Source organism: Nerophis lumbriciformis, linkage group LG24, assembly GCF_033978685.3.
Source record: "Nerophis lumbriciformis linkage group LG24, RoL_Nlum_v2.1, whole genome shotgun sequence".
Classification (NCBI taxonomy): Eukaryota; Metazoa; Chordata; class Actinopteri; order Syngnathiformes; family Syngnathidae; genus Nerophis; species Nerophis lumbriciformis.
Genome location: NC_084571.2, coordinates 10,577,501 through 10,602,500, shown reverse-complemented (window position 1 = coordinate 10,602,500; position 25,000 = coordinate 10,577,501). Strand labels below are relative to the sequence as shown.

General features: G+C 39.4%; 1 protein-coding gene across 1 annotated transcript in view; it reads right to left on the bottom strand.

Annotated features, from left to right (window-relative positions):
• The window catches only part of LOC133620255 (alpha-1,6-mannosylglycoprotein 6-beta-N-acetylglucosaminyltransferase B-like), a 357,389-nt gene that overhangs the window by 331,222 nt on the left and 1,167 nt on the right, over positions 1–25,000 (bottom strand). Inside the window, exon 2 of the mRNA XM_072915959.1 lies at positions 22,295–22,509. Within this exon, the coding sequence (XP_072772060.1) occupies positions 22,295–22,509 (215 nt within the window). The remainder of the gene's footprint in view (positions 1–22,294; positions 22,510–25,000) is intronic.

The window sequence follows — 25,000 nt, the reverse complement described above, 5'->3', positions numbered from 1 at the left end:
CAGAATCGGTGACAAAGGGCAGCCTTGGGGGAGTCCAACCCTCACTGGAAACGTGTCCGACTTACTACCGGCAATGCGGACCAAGCTCTGGCACTGATCATACAGGGAGTGGACTGCCACAATCAGACAGTCCGATACCCCATACTCTCTGAGCACTCCCCACAGGACTTCCCGAGGGACACGGTCAAATGCCTTCTCCAAGTCCACAAAACACATGTAGACTGGTTGGGCAAACTCCCATGCACCCTCAAGGACCCTGCCGAGAGTATAGAGCTGGTCCACAGTTCCACGACCAGGACGAAAACCACACTGTTCCTCCTGAATCCGAGGTTCGACTATCCGGCATAGCCTCCTCTCCAGTACACCTGAATAGACCTTACCGGGAAGGCTGAGGAGTGTGATCCCACGATAGTTAGAACACACCCTCCGGTCCCCCTTCTTAAAAAGAGGAACCACCACCCCGGTCTGCCAATCCAGTGGTACCACCCCCGATGTCCACGCAATGCTGCAGAGTCTTGTCAACCAAGACAGCCCCACAGCATCCAGAGCCTTAAGGAACTCCGGGCGGATCTCATCTACCCCCGGGGCCTTGCCACCGAGGAGCTTTTTAACTACCTCAGCAACCTCAGCCCCAGAAATAGGAGAGCCCACCACAGACTCCCTAGGCACTGCTTCCTCATAGGAAGACGTGTTGGTGGGATTGAGGAGGTCTTCGAAGTATTCCCTCCACCGATCCACAACATCCGCAGTCGAGGTCAGCAGAACACCATCCTCGCCATACACGGTGTTGATAGTGCACTGCTTCCCCTTCCTGAGGCGGTGGATGGTGGTCCAGAATTGCTTCGAAGCCGTCCGGAAGTCGTTTTCCATGGCCTCACCGAACTCCCCCCATGTCCGAGTTTTTGCCTCTGCGACCGCTGAAGCAGCACACCGCTTGGCCTGTCGGTACCTGTCCGCTGCCTCAGGAGTCCTATGAGCCAAAAGAACCCGATAGGACTCCTTCTTCAGCTTGACGGCATCCCTCACCGCCGGTGTCCACCAACGGATTCTAGGATTACCGCCACGACAAGCACCAACTACCTTGCGGCCACAGCTCCAATCAGCCGCCTCGACAATAGAGGTGCGGAACATGGTCCACTCGGACTCAATGTCCAGCACCTCCCTCATGACATGTTCAAAGTTCTTCCGGAGGTGGGAATTGAAACTCTCTCTGACAGGAGACTCTGCCAGACATTCCCAGCAAACCCTCACAATGCGTTTGGGTCTGCCAGGTCTCTCCGGCATCCTCCCCCACCATCGCAGCCAACTCACCACCAGGTGGTGATCGGTAGAAAGCTCCTCTCCTCTCTTCACCCGAGTGTCCAAAACATGAGGCCGCAAATCCGATGACACAACTACAAAGTCGATCATGGAACTGCGGCCTAGGGTGTCCTGGTGCCAAGTGCACATATGGACACCCTTATGTTTGAACATGGTGTTCGTTATGGACAATCTGTGACGGGCACAAATGTCCAATAACAAAACACCGCTCGGGTTCAGATCCGGGCAGCCATTCTTCCCAATCACGCCTCTCCAGGTTTCACTGTCGCTGCCAACATGAGCATTGAAGTCCCCCAGTAGAACGAGGGAATCACCCGGGGGAGCACTCTCAAGTACTCCCTCGAGTGAATCCAAAAAGGGTGGGTACTCTAAGCTGCAGTTTGGCGCGTAAGCGCAAACCACAGTCAGGACCCGTTCCCCCACCCGAAGGCGGAGGGAAGCTACCCTCTTGTCCACCGGGTTGAACTCCAACGTACAGGCTCTGAGCCGGGGGGAAACAAGAATTGCCACCCCAGCCCGTCGCCTCTCACTGCCGGCAACGCCAGAGTGGAAGAGAGTCCAGCCCCTCTCGAGAGAACTGGTTCCAGAGCCCTTGCTGTGCGTCGAAGTGAGTCCGACTATATCTAGTCGGAACTTCTCCACCTCGCGCACTAGCTCAGGCTCCTTCCCCCCCAGCGAGGTGACGTTCCACGTCCCAAGAGCTAGCTTCTGTAGCCGAGGATCGGACCGCCAAGTGCCCTGCCCTCGGCTGCCGCCCAGCTCACATCGCACCCGACCTCTATGACCCCTGCTATGGGTGGTGAGCCCATTGGAGGGGGGACCCACGTTGCCTCTTCGGGCTGTGCCCAGCCGGGCCCCATGGGGACAGGCCCGGCCACCAGGCGCTCGCCATCGTGCCCCACCTCCGGGCCTGGCTCCAGAGGGGGGCCCCGGTGACCCGCGTCCGGGCAAGGGAAATCTGGGTTCCTTAATCGTTTTCTTCATAGAGGTCTTCGAGCTGCTCTTTGTCTGATCCCTCACCTAGGACCAGTTTGTCTTGGGAGACCCTACGAGGGGGCATCAAGCCCCCGGACAACATAGCTCCTAGGATCATTGGGACACGCAAACTCCTCTACCATGTTAAGGTGGCAGCTCAGAGAGGAGTTATATATATATATATATATATATACAAACATACATATACAGTGTATACATACTGTATATACATACATATACACATATATACACACATATATATATATATATATATATATATATATATATATATATATATATATATATAAATACATACATATACAGTATATACATACTGTACATACATACATATACACATATATATATATATATATATATACACACACACACACACACACACACACACACACACATACATACATATATATATATATATATACACATATACATATACACATATATATACACATACATATACACACATACATATACACAAATATATATATACACACATATATATATATATGTATATATATATATACAAACCCCGTTTCAATATGAGTTGGGAAATTGTGTTAGATGTAAATATAAACGTAAAACAATGATTTGCAAATCATTTTCAACCCATATTCAGTTGAATATGCTACAAAGACAACATATTTGATGTTCAAACTGATAAGCATTTTTTTTTTTCAAATAATCATTAACTTTAGAATTTGATGCCAGCAACACGTGACAAAGAAGTTGGGAAAGGTGGCAATAAATACTGATAAAGTTGAGGAATGCTCATCAAACACTTATTTGGAACATCCCACAGGTGAACAGGCTAATTGGGAACAGGTGGGTGCCATGATTGGGTATAAAAACAGCTTCCCAAAAAATGCTCAGTCTTTCACAAGAAAGGATGGGGCGAGGTACACCCCTTTGTCCACAACTGCGTGAGCAAATAGTCAAACAGTTTAAGAACAACGTTTCTCAAAGTGCAATTGCAAGAAATTTAGGGATTTCAACATCTACGGTCCATAATATCATCAAAAGGTTCAGAGAATCTGGAGAAATCACTCCACGTAAGCGGCATGGCCGGAAACCAACATTGAATGACCGTGACCTTCGATCCCTTAGACGGCACTTTATCAAAAACCGACATCAATCTCTAAAGGATATCACCACATGGGCTCAGGAACACTTCAGAAAACCACTGTCACTAAATACAGTTTGTCGCTACATCTGTAAGTGCAAGTTAAAGCTCTACTATGCAAAGCGAAAGCCATTTATCAACAACATCCAGAAATGCCGCCGGCTTCTCTGGGTCCGAGATCATCTAAGATGGACTCATGCAAAGTGGAAAAGTGTTCTGTGGTCTGACGAGTCCACATTTCAAATTGTTTTTGGAAATATTCGACATTGTGTCATCCGGACCAAAGGGGAAGCGAACCATCCAGACTGTTATCGACACAACGTTCAAAAGCCAGCATCTGTGATGGTATGGGGGTGCATTAGTGCCCAAGGCATGGGTAACTTACACATCTGTGAAGGCACCATTAATGCTGAAAGGTACATACAGGTTTTGGAACAACATATGCTGCCATCTAAGCGCCGTCTTTTTCATGGACGCCCCTGCTTATTTCAGCAAGACAATGCCAAGCCACATTCAGCACGTGTTACAACAGCGTGGCTTCGTAAAAAGAGTGCGGGTACTTTCCTGGCCTGCCTGCAGTCCAGACCTGTCTCCCATCGAAAATGTGTGGCGCATTATGAAGCGTAAAATACGACAGTGGAGATCCCGGACTGTTGAACGACTGAAGCTCTACATAAAACAAGAATGGGAAAGAATTCCACTTTCAAAGCTTCAACAATTAGTTTCCTCAGTTCCCAATCGTTTATTGAGTGTTTTTAAAAGAAAAGGTGATGTAACACAGTGGTGAACATGCCCTTTCCCAATTACTTTGGCACGTGTTGCAGCCATGAAATTCAAAGTTAATTATTATTTGCAAATAAAAAAAAAAAGTTTATGAGTTTCAACATCAAATATCTTGTCTTTGTAGTGCATTCAATTGAATATGGGTTGAAAAGGATTTGCAAATCATTGTATTCCCTTTATATTTACATCTAACACATTTTCCCAACTCATATGGAAACGGGGTTTGTATATATATATATATATATATATATATATATATATATATATATATATATATATATATGGACGACATAAAAGAAACAGTTTTGTGAGTTGCCCTTGCACCTGCAACCTTTTCTTTCCGCTTGAACACAAAATACATTCCGTTTGCATCCCTGTCACGATTCACAGAGCAAACATAAATAAGTCACCCTTCTGATGAATGCTTTATAAGTTTCACCTGTTGTCTTATGTGGTTTCACTTTCACTTTGATACACGCCACTGCAAATTCAACTGATCTCCGGTCACCTGACGAGGATCCGGATTGGTCCTTTCATGCAGAGTGCTTTTCAAAGGCAAACGCGCCATGATTGTTCTTGGTAATGTTGTGCTCAGCAGAGAAGAAGAAGCACAACGAAATCAAGAAAATGCCCTTATATATATATATATATATATATATATATATATATATATATATATATATATATATATATATATATATATATATATATATATATATATATATACATACTATACTGTATATACATATATATATATTTTCTATATATATATATATATATATATATATATATACATACTATACTGTATATACATATATATATATATATATATATATATGTGTGTGTGTGTGTGTGTGTACACACACACATATATATATATATATATATATATATAATATTTATACACATACACACACATATATACAAATATATACATACATATACGTATACAAATATATACATACAAATATACACAGCATATACACACACACAGATATATATATATATATATAGATATATATATATATATATTTATTTATTGTGTGTATATATTGTGTGTATATATATATATATATATATATATATATATATATATATATACACACACACATACATACACACGCACACAGTATATATATATACACACACACATACATACACACGCACACTATATATATATATATATATATATATATACACACACATACAGTAATATATATATATATATACATATATACACACAATATATATATATATATATATATATATATATATATATATATATATATATATATATATATATATATATATATATATATACATACACACACACACAATATATATATATATATATACATACACACACACACACACATACACACACACACACACACACACACACATATATGGTGACCATTTTGCACCATCGATCATACACTCGCCCAGCCCTATGGTCAAAGTAAGACAAAACTGGATGACCATCAAGTTCTGCTATGAAAGAACCAAACAGAAAGACCTAATAAATGTCATTCCTCAGACACTTGAAGACACAATCAGGGTGACAAGCACTTAGTTCTGCAGGCTTCTCTCTGATTCCCATTCAGTGGAGGACAGCAGCAGCCATTATCTCGCTGCATTACACCGTCAAACAGACCCTGGGGTCACGTGACCAGGAGCCCAAACACAAAAGCACTATGAGCGCTTTGACACCGCCCATGACTCTTTCCGCATTTCCCTCGTGGGGAGCACCACGCTTTGTTTGTGGACAGTCGGCATGTTTGCAGTCTGCAGCTGGCAGGCCGCCGCCATGCGCGGGTTTGACACCCTCGACCTCCCTGACCGGCGGAGAGGAATAATTCATCGCTGCTTTGTGTACAAACGCAGGAGCTGGCCTGTGAAAGAAAGGTTTTCCCATCATTCGAAACTCGCTTTCTGTGTGCTCTAAATAGTGGAAATACTGCTAGCAAGAGGCAGCTAACAATACAGGTTAAAGGGAACTTGTAATATTGACAGTATTTTGCTCATTTGAAGCAGTTTTCTCAGTCCACATTTTTCTACCGTTTCTGACCATTTCACCTTCAACACGTTTCTCTTTGTTGGGACAACAAAACTGCCAATTTTATTTTCCTACAAATTCCTGGTTTTCCCGAAATTCCAGGATTTCCGAAATAGCCATTCAAACTGTTACTACCGGTACATCAACATTTTTCAACCAATTAAAAAAATTCCAACCCATTTATATTATCTAGTATCTATGTTTTAAAAAAAACTCCCTGTTTTACTGAAATTACCAGATGTCCAGGAAATTCCTATTAAAATGAATAAGAACATTTCTCAAGTATTTCGCGTTTTTTAAACCCAAATCCAATTTTTCAACCATCAACTCACTCAAACCAACGCAATAAATGTTTTCCCTTTACCAAAATTCACGGTTTTCCCGGAATTGCCAGTAGTGATTGTGAAATATACAATTGACTGCATATCCCACATTTCTGATCGAATTTAAATCGATCCATCATCCACACACTCCACTCATCTTAGACCTTCAAACTACCATTTTACAAGTTGAAAAAAATTCCAGGAATTCCCAGTTTTTCAAAACCCTATTTTCGCCTCTCCCTGGAATGTTCTCTCAGTCCACATTTTCCAGCCATTTCAGCTTCAAAACATTTCCCATTGTTGGGACTACAAAACTACCATTTTTGTTTTCTTACAAATTCCCGGTTTTCCCGAAATTCCGAAACAGCCATTTAAATTCAAACTGTTACTACGTCAACATTTTTCAATCGGTTAAAAAAATTCCAACACCAACCCATTCATTTCATCTAGGACATTTAGTATCAATATTTTTTTAAATTACCGGTTTTCCCGAAATTCCCAGATGTCCAGGAAAATCCTATTCAAATGAATGGGAACATTTCTTCAAACCAAAATCCGACTTATCAACCATCAACTCACTCACACAAACGCAAATCATGTTTTCCCTTTGCCAAAATTCACGGTTTTCCTGGAATTTTCGGTAATGAATGTGAAATATACAATTGACTGCAAATCCCACATTTCTGATCCAATTTAAACCGTTCCACCATCCACACACTATACTCACCTTGGGCAATCAAACTACCATTTTACAAGTTGAAAAAAAGTCCAGGAATTCACGGTTTTCCAAAACCCTATTTTTGCCTCTTCCTGGAATGTTCTCTCAGTCCACATTTTCCAGCCGTTTCCAACCATTTCACCTTCAAAACATTTCTCATTGTTGGGAAAACAAAACTACCATTTTTGTTTTCTTACAAATTCCCGGTTTTCCCGAAATTCCAAGAATTCCGAAACAGCCATTTAAATTCAAACTGTTACTACGTCAACATTTTTCAACCGATTAAAAAAATTCCAACACCAACCTATTCATAACATCTAGGACAATTGGGCTGGTATCAATATTTTCAAAAATTCACGGTTTTCCCGAAATTCCCAGATGTCCAGGAAATTCTTATTTAAATGAATAGGAACATTTCTCAAAGTTTTTCGCATTTTTGAAACCCAAATCCAATTTTTCAACCATCAACTCACTCACACGAACGCAATTTACCAAAATTCACAGTTTTCCCGGAATTTCCGGTAATGAATGTGAAATATACAATCGACTGCATATGCCACATTTCTGATCCAATTTAAACCGTTCCACCATCCACACACTCCACTCATCTTGGACTATCAAACTACCATTTTCCAAGTTTACAACAATTCCAGGAATTCACGGTTTTCCAAAACCCTATTTTCACCTCTTCCTCGAAAGTTTTCTCAGTCCACATTTTCCAACCATTTCCGACCATTTCACCATCAAAACATTTCTCTTTGTTGGGACAACAAAACTGCCATTTTTTTCCCTTACAAATTCCCGGTTTTCCCGAAATTCCAGGAATTCCGAAACAGCCATTCAAACTGTTACTACATCAACATTTTTAAACCGATTAAAAAAATTCCAACACCAACCTATTTATAGCATCTACGACAATTGTGGTAGGTATATAATTTTTTTTAAAATTCCCGGTTTTCCTGAAATTTACAGATGTCCAGGAAATTCCTATTCAAATGAATGGGAACATTTAACGTTTTTCGCATTTTTAAACCTGAATCCGACTTTTCAACCATCAACCCACCCACACGAAAGCAAATCATGTTTTCCCTTTACCAAAATTCACGGTTTTCCCAGGATTTCCGGTAGTGAATGAGAAATATCAATCGACTGCATATCCCACATTTCTGATCCAATTTAACATCCACACACTCCGCTCACCTTGGACCATCAAACTACTATTTTCCAACTTCCCAAAAATTGCAAGAATTTTCAGAATTCCCGGTTTTCCAAAACCCTATTGTCACCTCTTACTGGAAAGTTTTCACAGTCCACATTTATTGAGCCATTTCCGACCATTTCGCCAACAAAACATTTCTCTCAGCTGGGACAGCAAAACTACCATTTTTCTTTTCTTGCAAATTCCCTTTTTTTCCTGAAATTCCAGGAATTCCAAAACAGACATTTAAATTCAAAATGTTACTACATCAACATTTTTCAATCAATTCAAAAAATGCCAACAGTAACCCATTCATATCATCCAGGACAATTGTGCTGGTATCAATATTTTCAAAAATTCCCGGTTTTACCGAAATTCAAAAATGTCCGGGAAATTCCTATTCAAATGAATGGGAACATTTCTCAAAGTTTTCCACATTTTTTTAAACCCAAATCCGACTTTTCAACCATCAACCTCTTCCACACGAACCAAATCCTGTTTTCCCTTTGCCAAAATTCACGGTTTTCCCAGAATTTCCGGTAATGAATGTGAAATATACAATCGACTGCATATCCAAAATTTCTGATCCAATTTAAACCGTTCCACCATCCACACACTCCGCTCACCTTGGACAATCCAACTGCCATTTTCTAAGTTGAAAAAAATTCCAGGAATTCCCAGTTTTCCAAAACCCAGTTTTCCAAAACCCAATTTTCACCTCTTCTTGGAAAGTTTTCACAGTCCATATTTTTCAACCGTTTCTGACCATTTTACCTTCAAAAAATGTGTTTTATTCTTTTTTTCTTTTTTTTACATATTCCCAGTTATCCCGAAATTCCAGGAATTCCGAAACAGCCATTTAAACTCAAACTGTTACTACATCAACATTTTTCCACCAATTGAAAAACTTCCAACACCAACCCAATCATATCATCTCGGACAATTGTGCTAGTATCAATATTTCCAAAAGTTCCCGTTTTTACTGAAATTCCCAAATGTCCAGGGAATTCCCATTAAAATTAATGGGAACATTTCTCAAAATGTTTCGCATTTTTTAAACCCGAATACAACCTTTCAACCATCAATCCACCCCCACGAACGCAAATCATGTTTTCCCTTTACCAAAATTCACGGTTTTCCTGGAATTTCCAGTAATTTTCTCCCTGTTGACAATGAATGGGTAATATACAATGGACTGCAAATCCCATATCCGATTTGAATCGATCCACCATCCACACATTCCGCTCACCCTGGACATTCAAGCAAGCATATTTCCCTGATTACCTGAAATTACCAGGAATTTGCCCCCATTGAAAATGAATGGGCAATATACAAACCTCTCTATATCCCACATTTCTCAACCGTTTCGAACTGTTCCAACATCCACACACTCCACTCACCCTGGACATTCAAGCATTTCAGTTCCACTCACGCGTATCGGAATTGCAAATTCTATGGTTTGAGGCGTTTCTAGAATGGAGCGAGAGTTGATACAATTGAGCAGACCTTAAACACCACTGCAGTAACAGAACCACTGATTTATTGAATCAGGTGTCATATTACATATTCTCAAATATAATAGCAATTTGACTCGGTGTTCACACACACACACACACACACACACACACACACGTAAGGAATATGATTAAATAATTTGAGAACGATAAGCCCGAACGCAAACTACTGAGAGTGGGAGAAGGTCATGTATACGTCCAAACATCACAAGTATTTCTTCTTCCCCTCAGGCGTGCTTTATGATAATGACATGCTGATGGCATTTGTGTGCGTGCTCACATGAAATAGGAGGGAAAGGTTAAAGACGTGTGTGACGTTTGCTGGCAAATAAAGCTGGAGGGAAGGAAGATGGATTTTTTTCCAAGTCAGACATGGAGCTTTTGTCCGTAAAATGATTAAAAATGAGACATAATCAGACAAACAGCAGTTAACTTCATGCTAATTCATCACATAATTATTCTGCAAAATTAATCAACGATCCGACTCTATTATGTTTCATATTCAAGGCTGGGATATTTAGCTAATTTGAATAGTGCATAATATAATAACAGGAAAAACTATTTGGCTACAGGCTTAATTATGTCTTCAACAGGGGGTCCAAGACCCCCAGGGGGTCCAAGATGTACTGCAGGCATTGTTGTTTTTTTGGGTTGAAATATTTAAATATTTATATCCATGTTTGCATTTATGATAGCTAGCGATTACCAATATAGTTACATCCTACCTGTTGGCGGCGCAAGATGTCAGCTAGCGATTAGGGCACACATTGCCAACTAGAGATTAGTGAGCTAGTTTCGACCTCGTTATTAGGGCGCTCGTTACTAGATAACCAATAGCGGTGCGAGACGTCAGCTACCGATGAGTGCGCCCGTTGCCAGCTAAGTTTCTATTTAGTTATTAGCGCGCCAGTTGCTAGTTATAGTGATTAGTGGCCCAAGATGGCCTGTTGCCAACTCGAGGATAGCGTTTAAAATTTGATTATTATTTTTTAATATATATATATATATATATATATATATATATATATATATATATATATATATATATATATATATATATATATATATATATATTATTTATTTATTTATTTTTTATTTTTTTTAACCTGTCCTGTCCAGCCACTTTATCAAATGTTTGGGTCAAATTTTATTAAACAAAACCGGTATTCCTTTAAGTAATACAAACTGTTTATCCATTTTATTTAGGACTAGAGAGAGTCATAGACCTGGCACTCAATGTTTATATGTATAAAAAAAAATTAAAAAATAAAAATTAAATCAAATTAAAAATAATAATAATAATAATAAAATAAAATAAAAAAGGTTTTGAATTAAGAATCGTTTTGAATCTAATCAAATTGTGTGGTGCCCAAAAATTCACAGGCCTACCTCAGAGTGATTTTTTTGGTATTTGTCACATGCTACGACGAGCATTTTAGCATGCTAACATTAACGTGCAAAATGTTTTAGCTAATTTAGCAGGTATGCACCTCAGTCATAGTTTGGTACTTGATGCTAGTTAACATTAGCAGGCTAGCATTTTAAACACATTTTTCCAGGTACACATCTCAGAGTAGGTGTGTAAAAAAAAAAAAAAAAAAAGATTTTCGAATTAATCACGATTCTTATTTGTAACGATTCTCAATCAAAAATAAAAGTTATTTATTTATTTATTTTTTCCCAAAAATCTGTCCTGTCCAGCCACTTTATCAAATGTTTGGGTCAAATTTTATTAAACAAAAACAGTTTTCCTTTAAGTAATATAAACATTTATCAGAACTTTTTATCCATTGTATGTAGGACTGTACTTAGTCATAGAATTGGCACCCAATGTTTAAAAAAATAAAATAAAATAAATAAAAAAGGTTTTGAAATTGAGAATCGTTTTGAATCGAAAATCGTTACCCCGAAGAATCGAATCGAATCGCCAGATGGTGTCAGCGTTTGTGATCGGCAATAAAAAGGTAGGGCTGTGAATCTTTGGGCACCTCACGATTCCGATTCAATTCAATTCATGAAGATAACTATTCGATTCAGAATCGATTCTTGATGCAAAACAATTCTTGATTCGAAATCAATACTTTTTTTTACAAACCCCAAAACCAGTGAAGTTGGCACGTTGTGTAAATCGTAAATAAAAACAAAATACAATGATTTGCAAATGCTTTTTAACCTATATTCAATTGAATAGACTGCGAAGACAAGATATTTAATGTTCACACTGGAAAACGTTGTTTGCAAATATCAGCTCATTTGGAATTTGATGCCTGCAACAGGTTTCAAAAAAGCTGGCACAAGTGGCAAAAAAGACTGAGAAAGTTGAGGAATGCTCATCAAACACTTATTTGGAACATCCCACAGGTGAACAGGCTCATTGGGAACAGGTGGGTTCCATGATTGGGTATAAAAGCAGCTTCCATGAAACGCTCAGTCATTCACAAACAAGGATGGGGCGAGGGGTCACCACTTTGTGAACAAATGCGTGAGCAAATTGTCCAACAGTTTAAGAACAACATTTCTCAACCAGCTATTGCAAGGAATTAAGGGATTTCACCATGTACGTTCCGTAATATCTTTAAAAGGTTCAGACAATCTGGAGAAATCACTGCATGTAAGCGGCAAGGCATGTGACCTTGGATCCTTCAGGCAGTAATGCATCAAAAAGCAACATCAGTGTGTAAAGGATATCACCACATGGGCTCAGGAACACTTAAAAAAAACACTTTCGGTGACTACAGTTGGTCGCTACATCTGTAAATGCAAGTTAAAACTCTACTATGCAAAGCCAAAGCCATTTATCAACAACACCCAGAAACACTGCCAGCTTCACTGGGCCCGAACGAGCTCATCTAAGATGGACTGATACAAAGTGGAACAGTGTTCTGTGGTCTGACGAGTCCACATTTCAAATTGTTTTTGGAAACTGTGGACGTCGTGTCCTCCGGAACAAAAAGGAAAAGAACCATCCGGATTGTTCCAGGCGCAAAGTTCAAAAGCCAGCATCTGTGATGGTATGGAGGTGTATTAGTACCTAAGGCATGGATAACTTACACATCTGTGAAGGCACCATTAATGCTGAAAGGTACATACAGGTTTTGGAGCAACATATGTTGCCATCCAAGCAACGTTATCATGGACGCCCCTGCTTATTTCAGCAAAACAATGCCAAGCCACGTGTTACAACAGCGTGGTTTCATAGTAAAAGAGTGCGGGTACGAGACTGGCCTGCCTGTAGTCCAGACCTGTATCCCATTGAAAATTGTTGGTTTTGTAAATTAACATTGGGTGCCAGTTCTTTGATTAACTACAGTCCTCCATAATATAGATAAACAGCTCTGATAAATTTGTGTATTACATTTAGACTTTTTTTTAATCGATTAAGAATCATAAGAATTGCGATTAAATCTAGAAGAAAAATAGTTTACACTCCTATTTAAAGGCATTGAGGGCAATTGTACTTTTTCAGAAAATCATGCGATACTGACCGATCATCCAATTAAAAACATCTAAAACTAAAGAAAAAAAAAAAGAGTGTTGTCTGAGCAATGAGAGCAAAGATGAGCACAAATAAGGTGCAATGAAAGATGGACTGGGAGAAGACAGCGACATCATGTTGTCAGCGCTTCCAACTCTCATTACCAGGACTGAGAGTGAGAAACGGTTGCCAAACCCCAGCATGAGGTCTGCGAGCACTGTTGTGTAAGTAACCTACATGTGCGAAGGTACACACTTGAAAGGCCGGATTACAGACGGCAGAACATTTCAGTGAGCGGGCGCTGGTGGGATTTGTTGGCGGGGTTCATGTTGGCGGGTGCAAAATGGCGTTTATAGAATCAAATAAAAATTAGGAACCTGAATGTAACATCAAGCAGGCATAAATAATGCAGATTCCATATCGTATTTGCTGATGTTGCTCTATTGTTGTTGTTGTTGTGTTTGCTGCTGTTTTTGTCTCTCTCTCTTATCCCCCTCTCGTCCCCACAATTTCTCCCGTCTTCCTTTTTTTCTCTTTCTATCCCCTCCTGGCTGCACCAAATGATAATATAAATACTTGTAATAAAGTCAAATACAAGTAAGGCAACAAGAGAAGTATCCCACACTTCTCTTTTGTAAAGTAAACTTGTACAGCCGATATGGGCATATACAAACCCCGTTTCCATATGAGTTGGGAAATTGTGTTAGATGTAAATATAAACCGAATACAATGATTTGCAAATCCTTTTCAACCCATATTCAATTGAATGCACTACAAAGACAAGATATTTGATGTTCAAACTCATAAATTTTATTTTTTATGTTTTGAAAATAATAATTAACTTAGAATTTCATGGCTGCAACACGTGTCAAAGTAGTTGGTAAAGGGCATGTTCACCACTGTGTTACATGGCCTTTCCTTTTAACAACACTCAGTAAACGTTTGGGAACTGAGGAGACACATTTTTGAAGCTTCTCAGGTGGAATTCTTTCCCATTCTTGCTTGATGTACAGCTTAAGTTGTTCAACAGTCCGGGGGTCTCCGTTGTGGTATTTTAGGCTTTATAATGCGCCACACATTTTCAATGGGAGACAGGTCTGGACTACAGGCAGGCCAGTCTAGTACCCACACTCTTTTACTATGAAGCCACGTTAATGTAACACGTGGCTTGGCATTGTCTTGCTGAAATAAGCAGGGGCGTCCATGGTCACGTTGCTTGGATGGCAACATACAGTATGTTGTTCCAAAACCTGTATGTACCTTTCAGCATTAATGGCGCCTTCACAGATGTGTAAGTTACCCATGTCTTGGGCACTAATACACCCCCATACCATCACAGATGCTGGCTTTTCAACTTTGCGCCTATAACAATCCGGAAGGTTCTTTTCCTCTTTGGTCCGGAGGACACGACGTCCACAGTTTCCAAAAACAATTTGAAATGTGGACTCGTCAGACCACAGAACACTTTTCCACTTTGTATCAGTCCATCTTAGATGAGCTCAGGCCCAGCGAAGCCGACAGCGTTTCTGGGTGTTGTTGATAAATGGCTTTAGCTTTGCATAGGACAGTTTTAACTTGCACTTACAGATGTAGTGACCAACTGTAGTTACTGACAGTGGGTTTCTTAAGTGTTACTGAGCCCATGTGGTGATATCCTTTACACACTGATGTCGCTTGTTGATGCAGTACAGCCTGAGGGATCGAAGGTCACGGGCTTAGCTGCTTACGTGCAGTGATTTCTCCAGATTCTCTGAACCATTTGATGATATTACGGACCGTAGATGGTGAAATCCCTAAATTCCTTGCTATAGCTGGCTGAGAAAGGTTTTTCTTAAACTGTTCGACAATTTGCTCACGCATTTGTTGACAAAGTGGTGACCCTCGCCCCATCCTTGTTTGTGAATGACTGAGCATTTCATGGAATCTACTTTTATACCCAATCATGGCACCCACTTGTTCCCAATTTGCCTGTTCACCTGTGGGATGTTCCAAATAAGTGTTTGATGAGCATTCCTCAACTTTATCAGTATTTATTGCCACCTTTCCCAACTTCTTTGTCACGTGTTGCTGGCATCAAATTCTAAAGTGAATGATTATTTGCAAAAAAAAAAATGTTTATCAGTTTGAACATCAAATATGTTGTCTTTGTAGCATATTCAACTCAATATGGGTTGAAAATGATTTGCAAATCAATGTATTCCGTTTATATTTACATCTAACAATTTCCCAACTCATGGAAACGGGGTTTGTATATGTACATGTATGTGTATATGTATGTTTGTACAGTGAATGTATATGTACATTATGTCTATATGTTTGTTTGTACAGTGAATGTATATGTACATGTATGTGTGTACAGTGAATGTATATGTACATGTATGTCTATATGTATGTTTGTACAGTGAATGTATATGTACATGTATGTGTATATGTATGTTTGTACAGTAAATGTATATGTACATGTATGTGTATATGTATGGTTGTACAGTGAATGTATATGTACATGTATGTGTATATGTATGTTTGTACAGTGAATGTATATGTACATGTATGTGTATATGTATGGTTGTGCAGTGAATGTATATGTACATGTGTGTACAGTATATGTATGGTTGTACAGTGAATGTATATGTATGTTTGTACAGTGAATGTATGTGTATATGTATGTTTGTACAGTGAATGTTCGTGTGAATGTATATGTACATGTACGTGTATATGTGTACAGTGAATGTATATGTACATTATGTCTATAGGTATGTTTGTACAGTGAATGTATATGTACAGTATGCGTATATGTATGCTTGTACAGTGAATGTATATGTACATGTATGTGTAGATGTATGTTTGTACAGTAAATGTATATGTACATGTATGTGTATATGTATGGTTGTACAGTGAATGTATATGGACATGTATGTGTATATGTATGTTTGTACAGTGAATGTATATGTACATGTACAGTATGTGTCTATGTATGTTTGTACAGTGAATGTATATGTACATGTACAGTATGTGTATATGTATGTTTGTACAGTGAATGTATGTGTGGATGTATGTACCGTGTGTGTAGGTATGTACTGTATTTGTGTATGTATGTGGGAGCGTAGGTACCTATGTATGTGGGTATGTGCCTTTGTATGCATGTATGTATGCATTAATGAATGAATATACGTATGTATGTATATAAGTACACATTATTGTGCGTATGTGAGTATGTATGTGTATTTGTACGTACAATATATTTGTCTCCCAGTGTGTGTAGGAGCCAAAGTACAGCCCCAGGTACCCAGAGAGCCCAACCCAACACACTGATTTAAAAAAATAGTTTGCATACTATTGTGCAGTGCTAAAAAAAAATACTCTATACACACACACTCATTTTTTTAATTTTTTTTAAATGTTTTCATATATTAGCCGTTTTAAAGGTAATACTACTAACACAGACACTCGTATACGTGTTAGCATATTAGCTAATGCTAAAGACGCTAGCTTCATTACATCACAATAGCAGGTACAAATATGCATGAAAACAGTCCCACAGACGTCACACACGGGACGGTTTAGTAAGTAAGAATTGTTATAGTTATATTGTAAAAACTTACAAACCTTGATTGGAGTGATGAATGAAGAATCCATACAAATAGAAACGCTATGGACGACTCGAAGACGGAACAGCCCTTTTTTTTTAATCTTTAAATAACAATAATACATATGTTTCCTTAATAAATTGTAAAATGCAAAAACATTAACTGCTTCCACAACAAAGGATTTGCGTGATTCTGGGATTATTCTGATGAACAATTGCAATCGTATGACTGCTATAAACACTAGTAGAAACGATTAATGCGTTATTATTTAATTAGATGTTTTTTGGTGTTTTTTTCCGGGGCTCCCTCTGGAGTTGTGATGCATAATTTGCTCTCCATATTTGATCGTGTTTGTTGGAGACCGGAATACAAATGAATATGATTGAACAAAGAGAGCAGAGGGTCTTAAAACGTGTGTTTTGATTTCATACAGTATGTTCTGATGATAGGAGTACAAATTGTTCCTCTGTCATCCCACGGAAACATCTCGCAGCCAGCGAGAGAGGGCAAAACCCATCATGGAAACAACATGCAATCAGGCTTTTCTGAGAACCATCATGGAAATAAAAAAAATGTGTGACAATCAAAAACATGGAGTTACTTACCAATGTTTCACGGTGAGGTCAATTCTCATCACGGGTGACGCTGCCTTCTTGAATCTCTTATCTTGTCCTTGTTCTGGCTTATAAACGACAACAAAACCATTCCTAGGAGCAAAATTAGGTCAATAGCGCACTCAACATAACCAAAAAAAACCTCCAATTTGTCAGGAAGTTACTGACTGGCCTCGAGACGCAGGCAGAATGCAGGTAGAATGTATATTTAACTAATGTAAATGAAAATTAGTGCAGCTCGGGAGTGCACGTGAAGTGGTCGCAAAAACCGGATCTACACAGATGACGGCTACAATGTATTTTGCTGGAGTGAGTGTAGGAACAACACAAAACACAACACAATGATCCAACCTTGCTCAAAGGACATTTAAAGAAACATTCTGATTGACAACCAGGGACAGGTGAGGTGGTTAGTGCTGAGTGGAAGAGGAGGAAGGAAAACAGGAAGTGCAAACTAGACATAAGAGCGCTGGAATGGGAATCACACTAAACAGGAAAATAATACTAAAATAAGACAGGATTTTACGGCCTCTTGAATGCACCGGTATATAAGCCACACCCACTACATTTTAGTTAAAAAAAAAAGTTCCATATATTAGCTGCGTTGGACTATAAGTCGCAGATATATACGTTGTGCAATGAGTTATATACAACATAAATATTGTATTAATGTTTATTTACATAATAAATAAATAAATAAATTGTTTCCAAGCGGTGTCGGTAAAAGGGCAGTAAAACGGATGATCAAACAAAACAGTAGCTGGGCCCAGTAGCTGTACAAGCTAGCTCTCCAATCAGCTTGACAAGACTCAAAAACGGTGAGGTTTTGGTGAATTTGCTAAAGAATTTGTGAAACTTGAAACAAAACAATAATGCCATTGTAAGTTGATAATACTAACACAGACACTCGCAGACATGTTAGCTAATGCTATCAATGCTAGCTTTGTTACATTACGATAGCACGTACAAATATGCATGAAAACACTCCTACAAACGTCACACATGGGGCGCTTTAGTAAGTAAGACTTGTTTTAGTTATATTTAGGGATGATGTTCGAAATCGGCTCTCCCGGTTGTTCGATAAGAAAAGAACCGATTCCATGGACTCTAATCCCTTTTTGAGAACCGGTTCCCGTTATAGAGGCCACTATAGTAAAGAAAAAGAGTTGGTTCTTTATTCGAATCCCTGGGAACGAATCCCTTCCCACGTACAGGAAATGCCCTGTGGGACATGCAATGTTATGCCCATTTGATTGTAGACTCTTACTGACACCTTGTGGCGATATGAAAAATACTACGCGTCATCAGTTGAGACAATTGAGAAGTAGACAAGTTGTGTTAGCTCTGACAAGCCTTGGAAAAGATAAGTCTGTAAGTAAACTGTTTAACTTGTTTATGTAACTCAATATTAAGTTGGAAAGTCGTTAAGTTTGATACTAAGATGTTTATTGAAAAACGATTTTTGTGCACTGTTTCAATGGATGTTTTGAGGATTTAAAATGACTGCCAGTCGTATATTTCCACCATCGAAATAGTTTCAACACTCAGAAGTATTTGCTTGATGATAGTACTGTATATTTGTGTGAAGCTAATATTTACATATAATGTATTACATTTCAGTATGTTAATTGAATCACATAGCTTATACATTTGTCATTGTGTGTATTTCAGTTTAAGAAGAAAAAAAAATAACAGTCCAGTGCAAGACAAAAGTAAATATAGGAAAAGACCAAGCAAGATCAACAACAATAAAGAGCCTAAATGGATTAATCTGCTTTGGATTGTTTGTTAGCTGTCTGCCAGGCTGTATAACCTCAACACGTATAGTAAGGCCAGAACAGGCAATATGCAATTATTGCCAGGCTTCGCTCTCATGTAAGGGGGGAAGAATTGTTGATTGATGACTGTGGTGTTCTTAGTGTCATAGTGTGTGTAGTTAGTATGTTCCAATAGCAGTAGAAGTGCACTTTTTGGAGAGCTGTATTATTTTCAGTTTTGTGCCCAAGGGACTGATTTTATTTAACACTATATTATTATTTATACACCTATAGTGATCACAGAGACAGGTTGTGTTTGTATTACTGTATATATTTGTTTTTCTGAAAAATCCCACTTAATAAACTTTGGGTAACAACAGTCAAAAAAATTGTATTTTATTTTTTTAGGGGGGTAACAGTCAATATTCATTTATTTGTTTTATTTTATTTTTTTCTTACAAAATAAAAGTGAGCTTTTGTTAAATCGAATATTGTGTTTTTTTCCATATACAACAACCTATCTGGATTCGATAAGAGAATCGATAAGGAATCAGTTCGATAAAAGGATTCGATAATGGGCTCGAACTCGATAATTTCTTATCAAACATCATCCCAAATTATATTGTAATCTAACAAACGTTGCTTGGAGTGATGAATGAAGAACCCATATGAGTAGAACGTTATGGACGGCTAAAAGACGGATGGGCAGTTGTACCTGTAGTAAGCGAACTTGCCCTAAAGATGGCGCCGTAGCACAAATCAGTTTTTTCTTAAACTATTCGTAATATGGCCGTCAGCGGAAAAACAACCCATGAACTAGCCCTACCGTTTTATAAGCCGCAGGGATCAAAGTGTAGGGGAAAAGTAGCGGCTTTTAGTCCACAATTTACCGTACTGTTGCAAGTCTCGCGTTTTTGTGTGATGTAACGTGTTCATGAATATGTGCTGATTGTTTCTCAATGTTTTTTCCTGGTCTCAAACTGAGACCCCCATAAGACCTTAGTTTGAGAGTTGTTTACCTTTCCTTCCTACCTCTTTAAGCGGCGCCGCGAGCTGGCGACCCATCAGACTTTCTGTTCTGTCTACTCCCTGTATGTCTGTTTTTGGAAGGTTGCACTGAAAACTAATTTTGTTGCACTTTTCAAGTGCAATGACAATAAAGATTGAAGGCTACAAAGATAGTTCAGGGGTGCAAGGAAAATACAATTTTGCCTTGCCAGTGAAGCACAGTTTAATAGAAGCACTTGAACTTTACACGGTCATCTCTCCAGCTGAATGTGCAAAGGTTCAACATAACCTGGAATGTTTCACTGAGAAATGAGGACTTGTTGTTCTTCATGGACAATCTGACCACTCCAAGTCTAAGATTACATCTGACCTTCATCACTGTCTTCCTCACCTTCTTATTATTACTTTCATCCTCTCCTTCTTATTACTTTCCTCCTCTCCTTGTTCCTCTCTTTCTTATTACCTTCTTCCTCTCCTTCTTATTTTATTCCTCTTCTTGTTCCTCTCCTTCTTATTACCTTCTTCCTCCCCTTCTTTCTTGCCCTCTTATTACCTTCTTCCTCTCCTTCCTCCTCGCCATCCTCGCCTTATTCATTCTCCTTCCTCCTCGCCTTCTTCCTTCTTCTCTTTCCTCGCCTTCCTCCTCTCCTTCCTCCTCTCCTATATCCTCACTTTCCTCTCCTTCTTCCTTGCACTCTTCCTCACCCTCTTATTACCTTCTTCCTCGCCTTCTTCCTTCCTCCTCACTTTCCTCCCCTTCTTGTCCTTCTCCTTCCTCGCCTTCCTCCTCTCCTAATTCCTCACTTTGCTCTCCTTCTTCCTTGCACTCTCCTCTTATTCTTCCTCCTCGTCTTCCTTCTTCTCCTTCCTCCTCACTTTCCTCATCTTCGTTCTCGCCTTCTTCCTTTTTCTCCTTCCTCCTCCTCGTCCTCACCTTCTTCCTCACCTTGTTCCTCGCCTTCTTCCTTCCTCCTCGCCTTCCTCCTTTCCTTCTTCCTCTCCTTCTTCCTCTCCTTCCTCCTCCTCTCCTTCTTCCTCACCTTCCTCCTCACTTTCCTCTCCTATTCCTTGCACTCTTCCCCACCCTCTTATTACCTTCTTCCTCTTATTCTTCCTCACCTTCCTCCTCGTCTTCCTCGCCTTCTTCCTTCTTCTCCTTCCTCCTCTCCTTCTTCCTCACTTTCCTCATCTTCGTCCTCGCCTTCTTCCTTCTTCTCCTTCCTCCTCGTCGTCCTCGCCTTCTTCCTTCTTCCTCACCTTGTTCCTCGCCTTCTTCCTTTCCTTCTTCCTCTCTTTCCTCCTCCTCTCCTTCTTCCTCACCTTCCTCACTTTCCTCCTCACTTTTCTCTCCTTCTTCTTCACCCCCTCCCTCTCCTTCTTCCTCTCCTTCCTCCTCCTCCTCTCCTTCCTCGCCTTCTTCCTCACCTTCTTCACTTTCCTCCTCACTTTCCTCTCCTTCCTTGCACTCTTCCTCACCCTCTTATTACCTTCTTCCTCACCTTCTTCCTCGTCTTCCTCGCCTTCTTCCTTCTTCTCCTTCCTCCTCTCCTTCTTCCTCACTTTCCTCATCTTCGTCCTCGTCTTCTTCCTTCTTCCCCTTCCTCCTCTTCGTCCTCGCCTTCTTCCTTCTTCCTCACCTTGTTCCTCGCCTTCCTCCTTTCCTTCTTCCTCACCTTCTTCCTCTCCTTCTTCCTCGCCTTCTTCTTCACCTTCCTCACTTTCCTCCTCACTTTCCTCTCCTACTTCCTCACTTTCCTCCCCCTTCTTCCCCGCCTTCCTCCTCACTTTCCTCGCCTTCTTCCTTTTTCCTCCTCGTCGTCATCCTTACCTTCTTCCTTCGCCTTCCTCCTCGCCTTCCTCTTCTTCTTCCTCACTTTCCTGGCCTTCTTCCTTTTTCTCCTTCTTCCTCACCTTCCTCGCCTTCTTCTTCATCACCAAGTCCATGGCTCTCGCATGGAAAAGGTTGGAGTGCCAACTACAGATTGGGAGGTGATCTTTCCCCAGGTGGAGGGGCGTGGCCTGGGCGCTCCACCCACCAAACTCCTGCAATCACAGCTTATTACATCTGAATGTGTACTTGCGTACGTTGTTTTCTAGATTTAAACTCATGTATTTTTAGTAGGAAATCCACTCAACTCTTAATTCATGAGACCCCTTGTGAATGACAATTATATGTGCTCATGACGACTTGCAGCCCAGGTATACTTGGTGGTATCCTAGCAACAACTTCAGTGTCACTCCTGAATCATTCTCACCATTAGTGCTGTGCATAGTTTTGCATTCATTTCCACTCAGACATGATTAATGGCACCAAATAGCGTCTGAAACCGATCATTAGCAGACGTGATTGACACTCATATTTCACACATGCACACTCCTTACAGCTCATTTTGCAGGTATACACACTCCAGTCCTGTATTTTAGTACTTGACAGTCTATTACAGCTAATTTTATGGGTATAATTTTTTGTTTTGGTACTTGACATGTGCTAATAATTAGCATGCCAGCTTTCTATAGCAAATTTTGCCAGTATACAAATCAGAGTCTTATATTTTGGTACTTGACACATGCTAACAGTTAGCACGCTCGCTTTTTATAGCTAATTTTGCAGGTATACACATCAGTGTCCTATATTTCGGTTCTTGACACATGCTAACAATTAGCATGCTAGCTTTCTAAAGCAAAGTTTGCTGGTATACACAGAGTCCTATATTTTGGTACTTGACACATGCTAACAGTTAGCATACTCACTTTTTACAGCTAATTTTTTATGGGTATACGCCACAGAGTCCTATGTTTTGGTACTTGACTCATGCTAACAGTTATCATGCTAGCTCTTTATAGCTAATTTTGCTGCTTGACAAATGCTAACAGTTATCATGCTAGCTTTCAATAGTTATTCTTAAAGGTATACACATAAGAGTCCTATATGTTGGTACTTGACATGCTAACAGGAAGTTTACTAGCTCTTTATAGCTAATTTTACAGGTATATAAACCAAAGTGCTGTATTTTGGTATTTGACAAATGCTAACAGTTAGCATGCTCGCTTTTTATAGCTAATCTTGCTACTTGACAAATGCTAACAGTTATCATGCTAGCTTTCAATAGTTAGTCTTAAAAGGTATACACATAAGAGTCCTATATGTTGGTACTTGACATGCTAGGAAGCATACTTGCTTTTCAAAGCTAATTTTGCACATACACATCAGCGTCCTATATTTCGGTACTTGACACATGCTAACAATTAGCATGCTAGCATTCTATAGCAAAATTTGCCAGTATACACAGAGTCCTACATTGTGGTACTTGACACCTGCTAACAGTTTGCATGCTAGGTCTTTATAGCTAATTTTGCAGGTATACAAACCAGCGTCCTATATTTCGGTACTTGACACATGCTAACAGTTAGCATGCTCGCTTTTTACAGCTAATTTTGCAGGTAGACACATCAGAGTTCTATATTTTGGTAATAGACACCTGCTAACAGGTAGCATGATTGCTTTTTATAGCCAGCTTTACAGATATACAAAATCAAAGTTCTATATTTTAGTACTTGACACATGCTAACAGTTAGCACGTTAGCTTTTTATAACTTACTTTACAGGTATACAAATCAGAGTCCTATACTTTGGCACTTGACAGATGTTAACAGTTAGCAGGCTAGCATTTCATAGTTAACTTTGCAGGTATACACATCAGCGTCCTATATTTCGGTATTGACACATGCTAACAGTTAGCACGCTCGCTTTTTACAGCTAATTTTGCAGGTATACACATCAGCGTCCTATATTTCGGTACTTGACACATGCTAACAATTAGCCTGCTAGCTTTTTATAGCAAACCTTGCTGGTATACAGAGTCCTACATTTTGGTACTTAACACCAGCTAACAGTTAGCATGCTAGCTCTTTATAGCTAATTTTGCAGGTATACGAACCAGAGTCCTATATTTCGGTACTTGACACATGCTAACAATTAGCCTGCTAGCTCTTTATAACAAACCTTGCTGGTATACACAGAGTCCTACATTTTGGTACTTAACACCAGCTAAGAGTTAGCATGCTAACTCTTTATAGCTAATTTTGCAGGTATACGAACCAGAGTCCTATATTTTAGTACTTGACACATGCTAACAGTTAGCATGTCTGCTTTTTAAAGCTAATTTTGCATGTATGCACATCAGAGTCCTCTACATTGGAACTTTAAACACACTAACAGTTATCATGCTAGGTCTTTATAGCTAATTTTGCAGGTATACAAACCAGCGTCCTATATTTCGGTACTTGACACATTCTAACAGTTAGCATGCTCGCTTTTTACAGCTAATTTTGCAGGTAGACACATCAGAGTTCTATATTATGGCAATAGACACACGCTAACAGGTAGCATGATTGCTTATTATAGCTAACTTTACAGATATACAAAATCTAATTTCTATATTTTAGTACTTGACACATGCTAACAATTAGCACGCTAGCTTTTTATAACTTACTTTACAGGTATACAAATCAGAGTCCTATACTTTGGCACTTG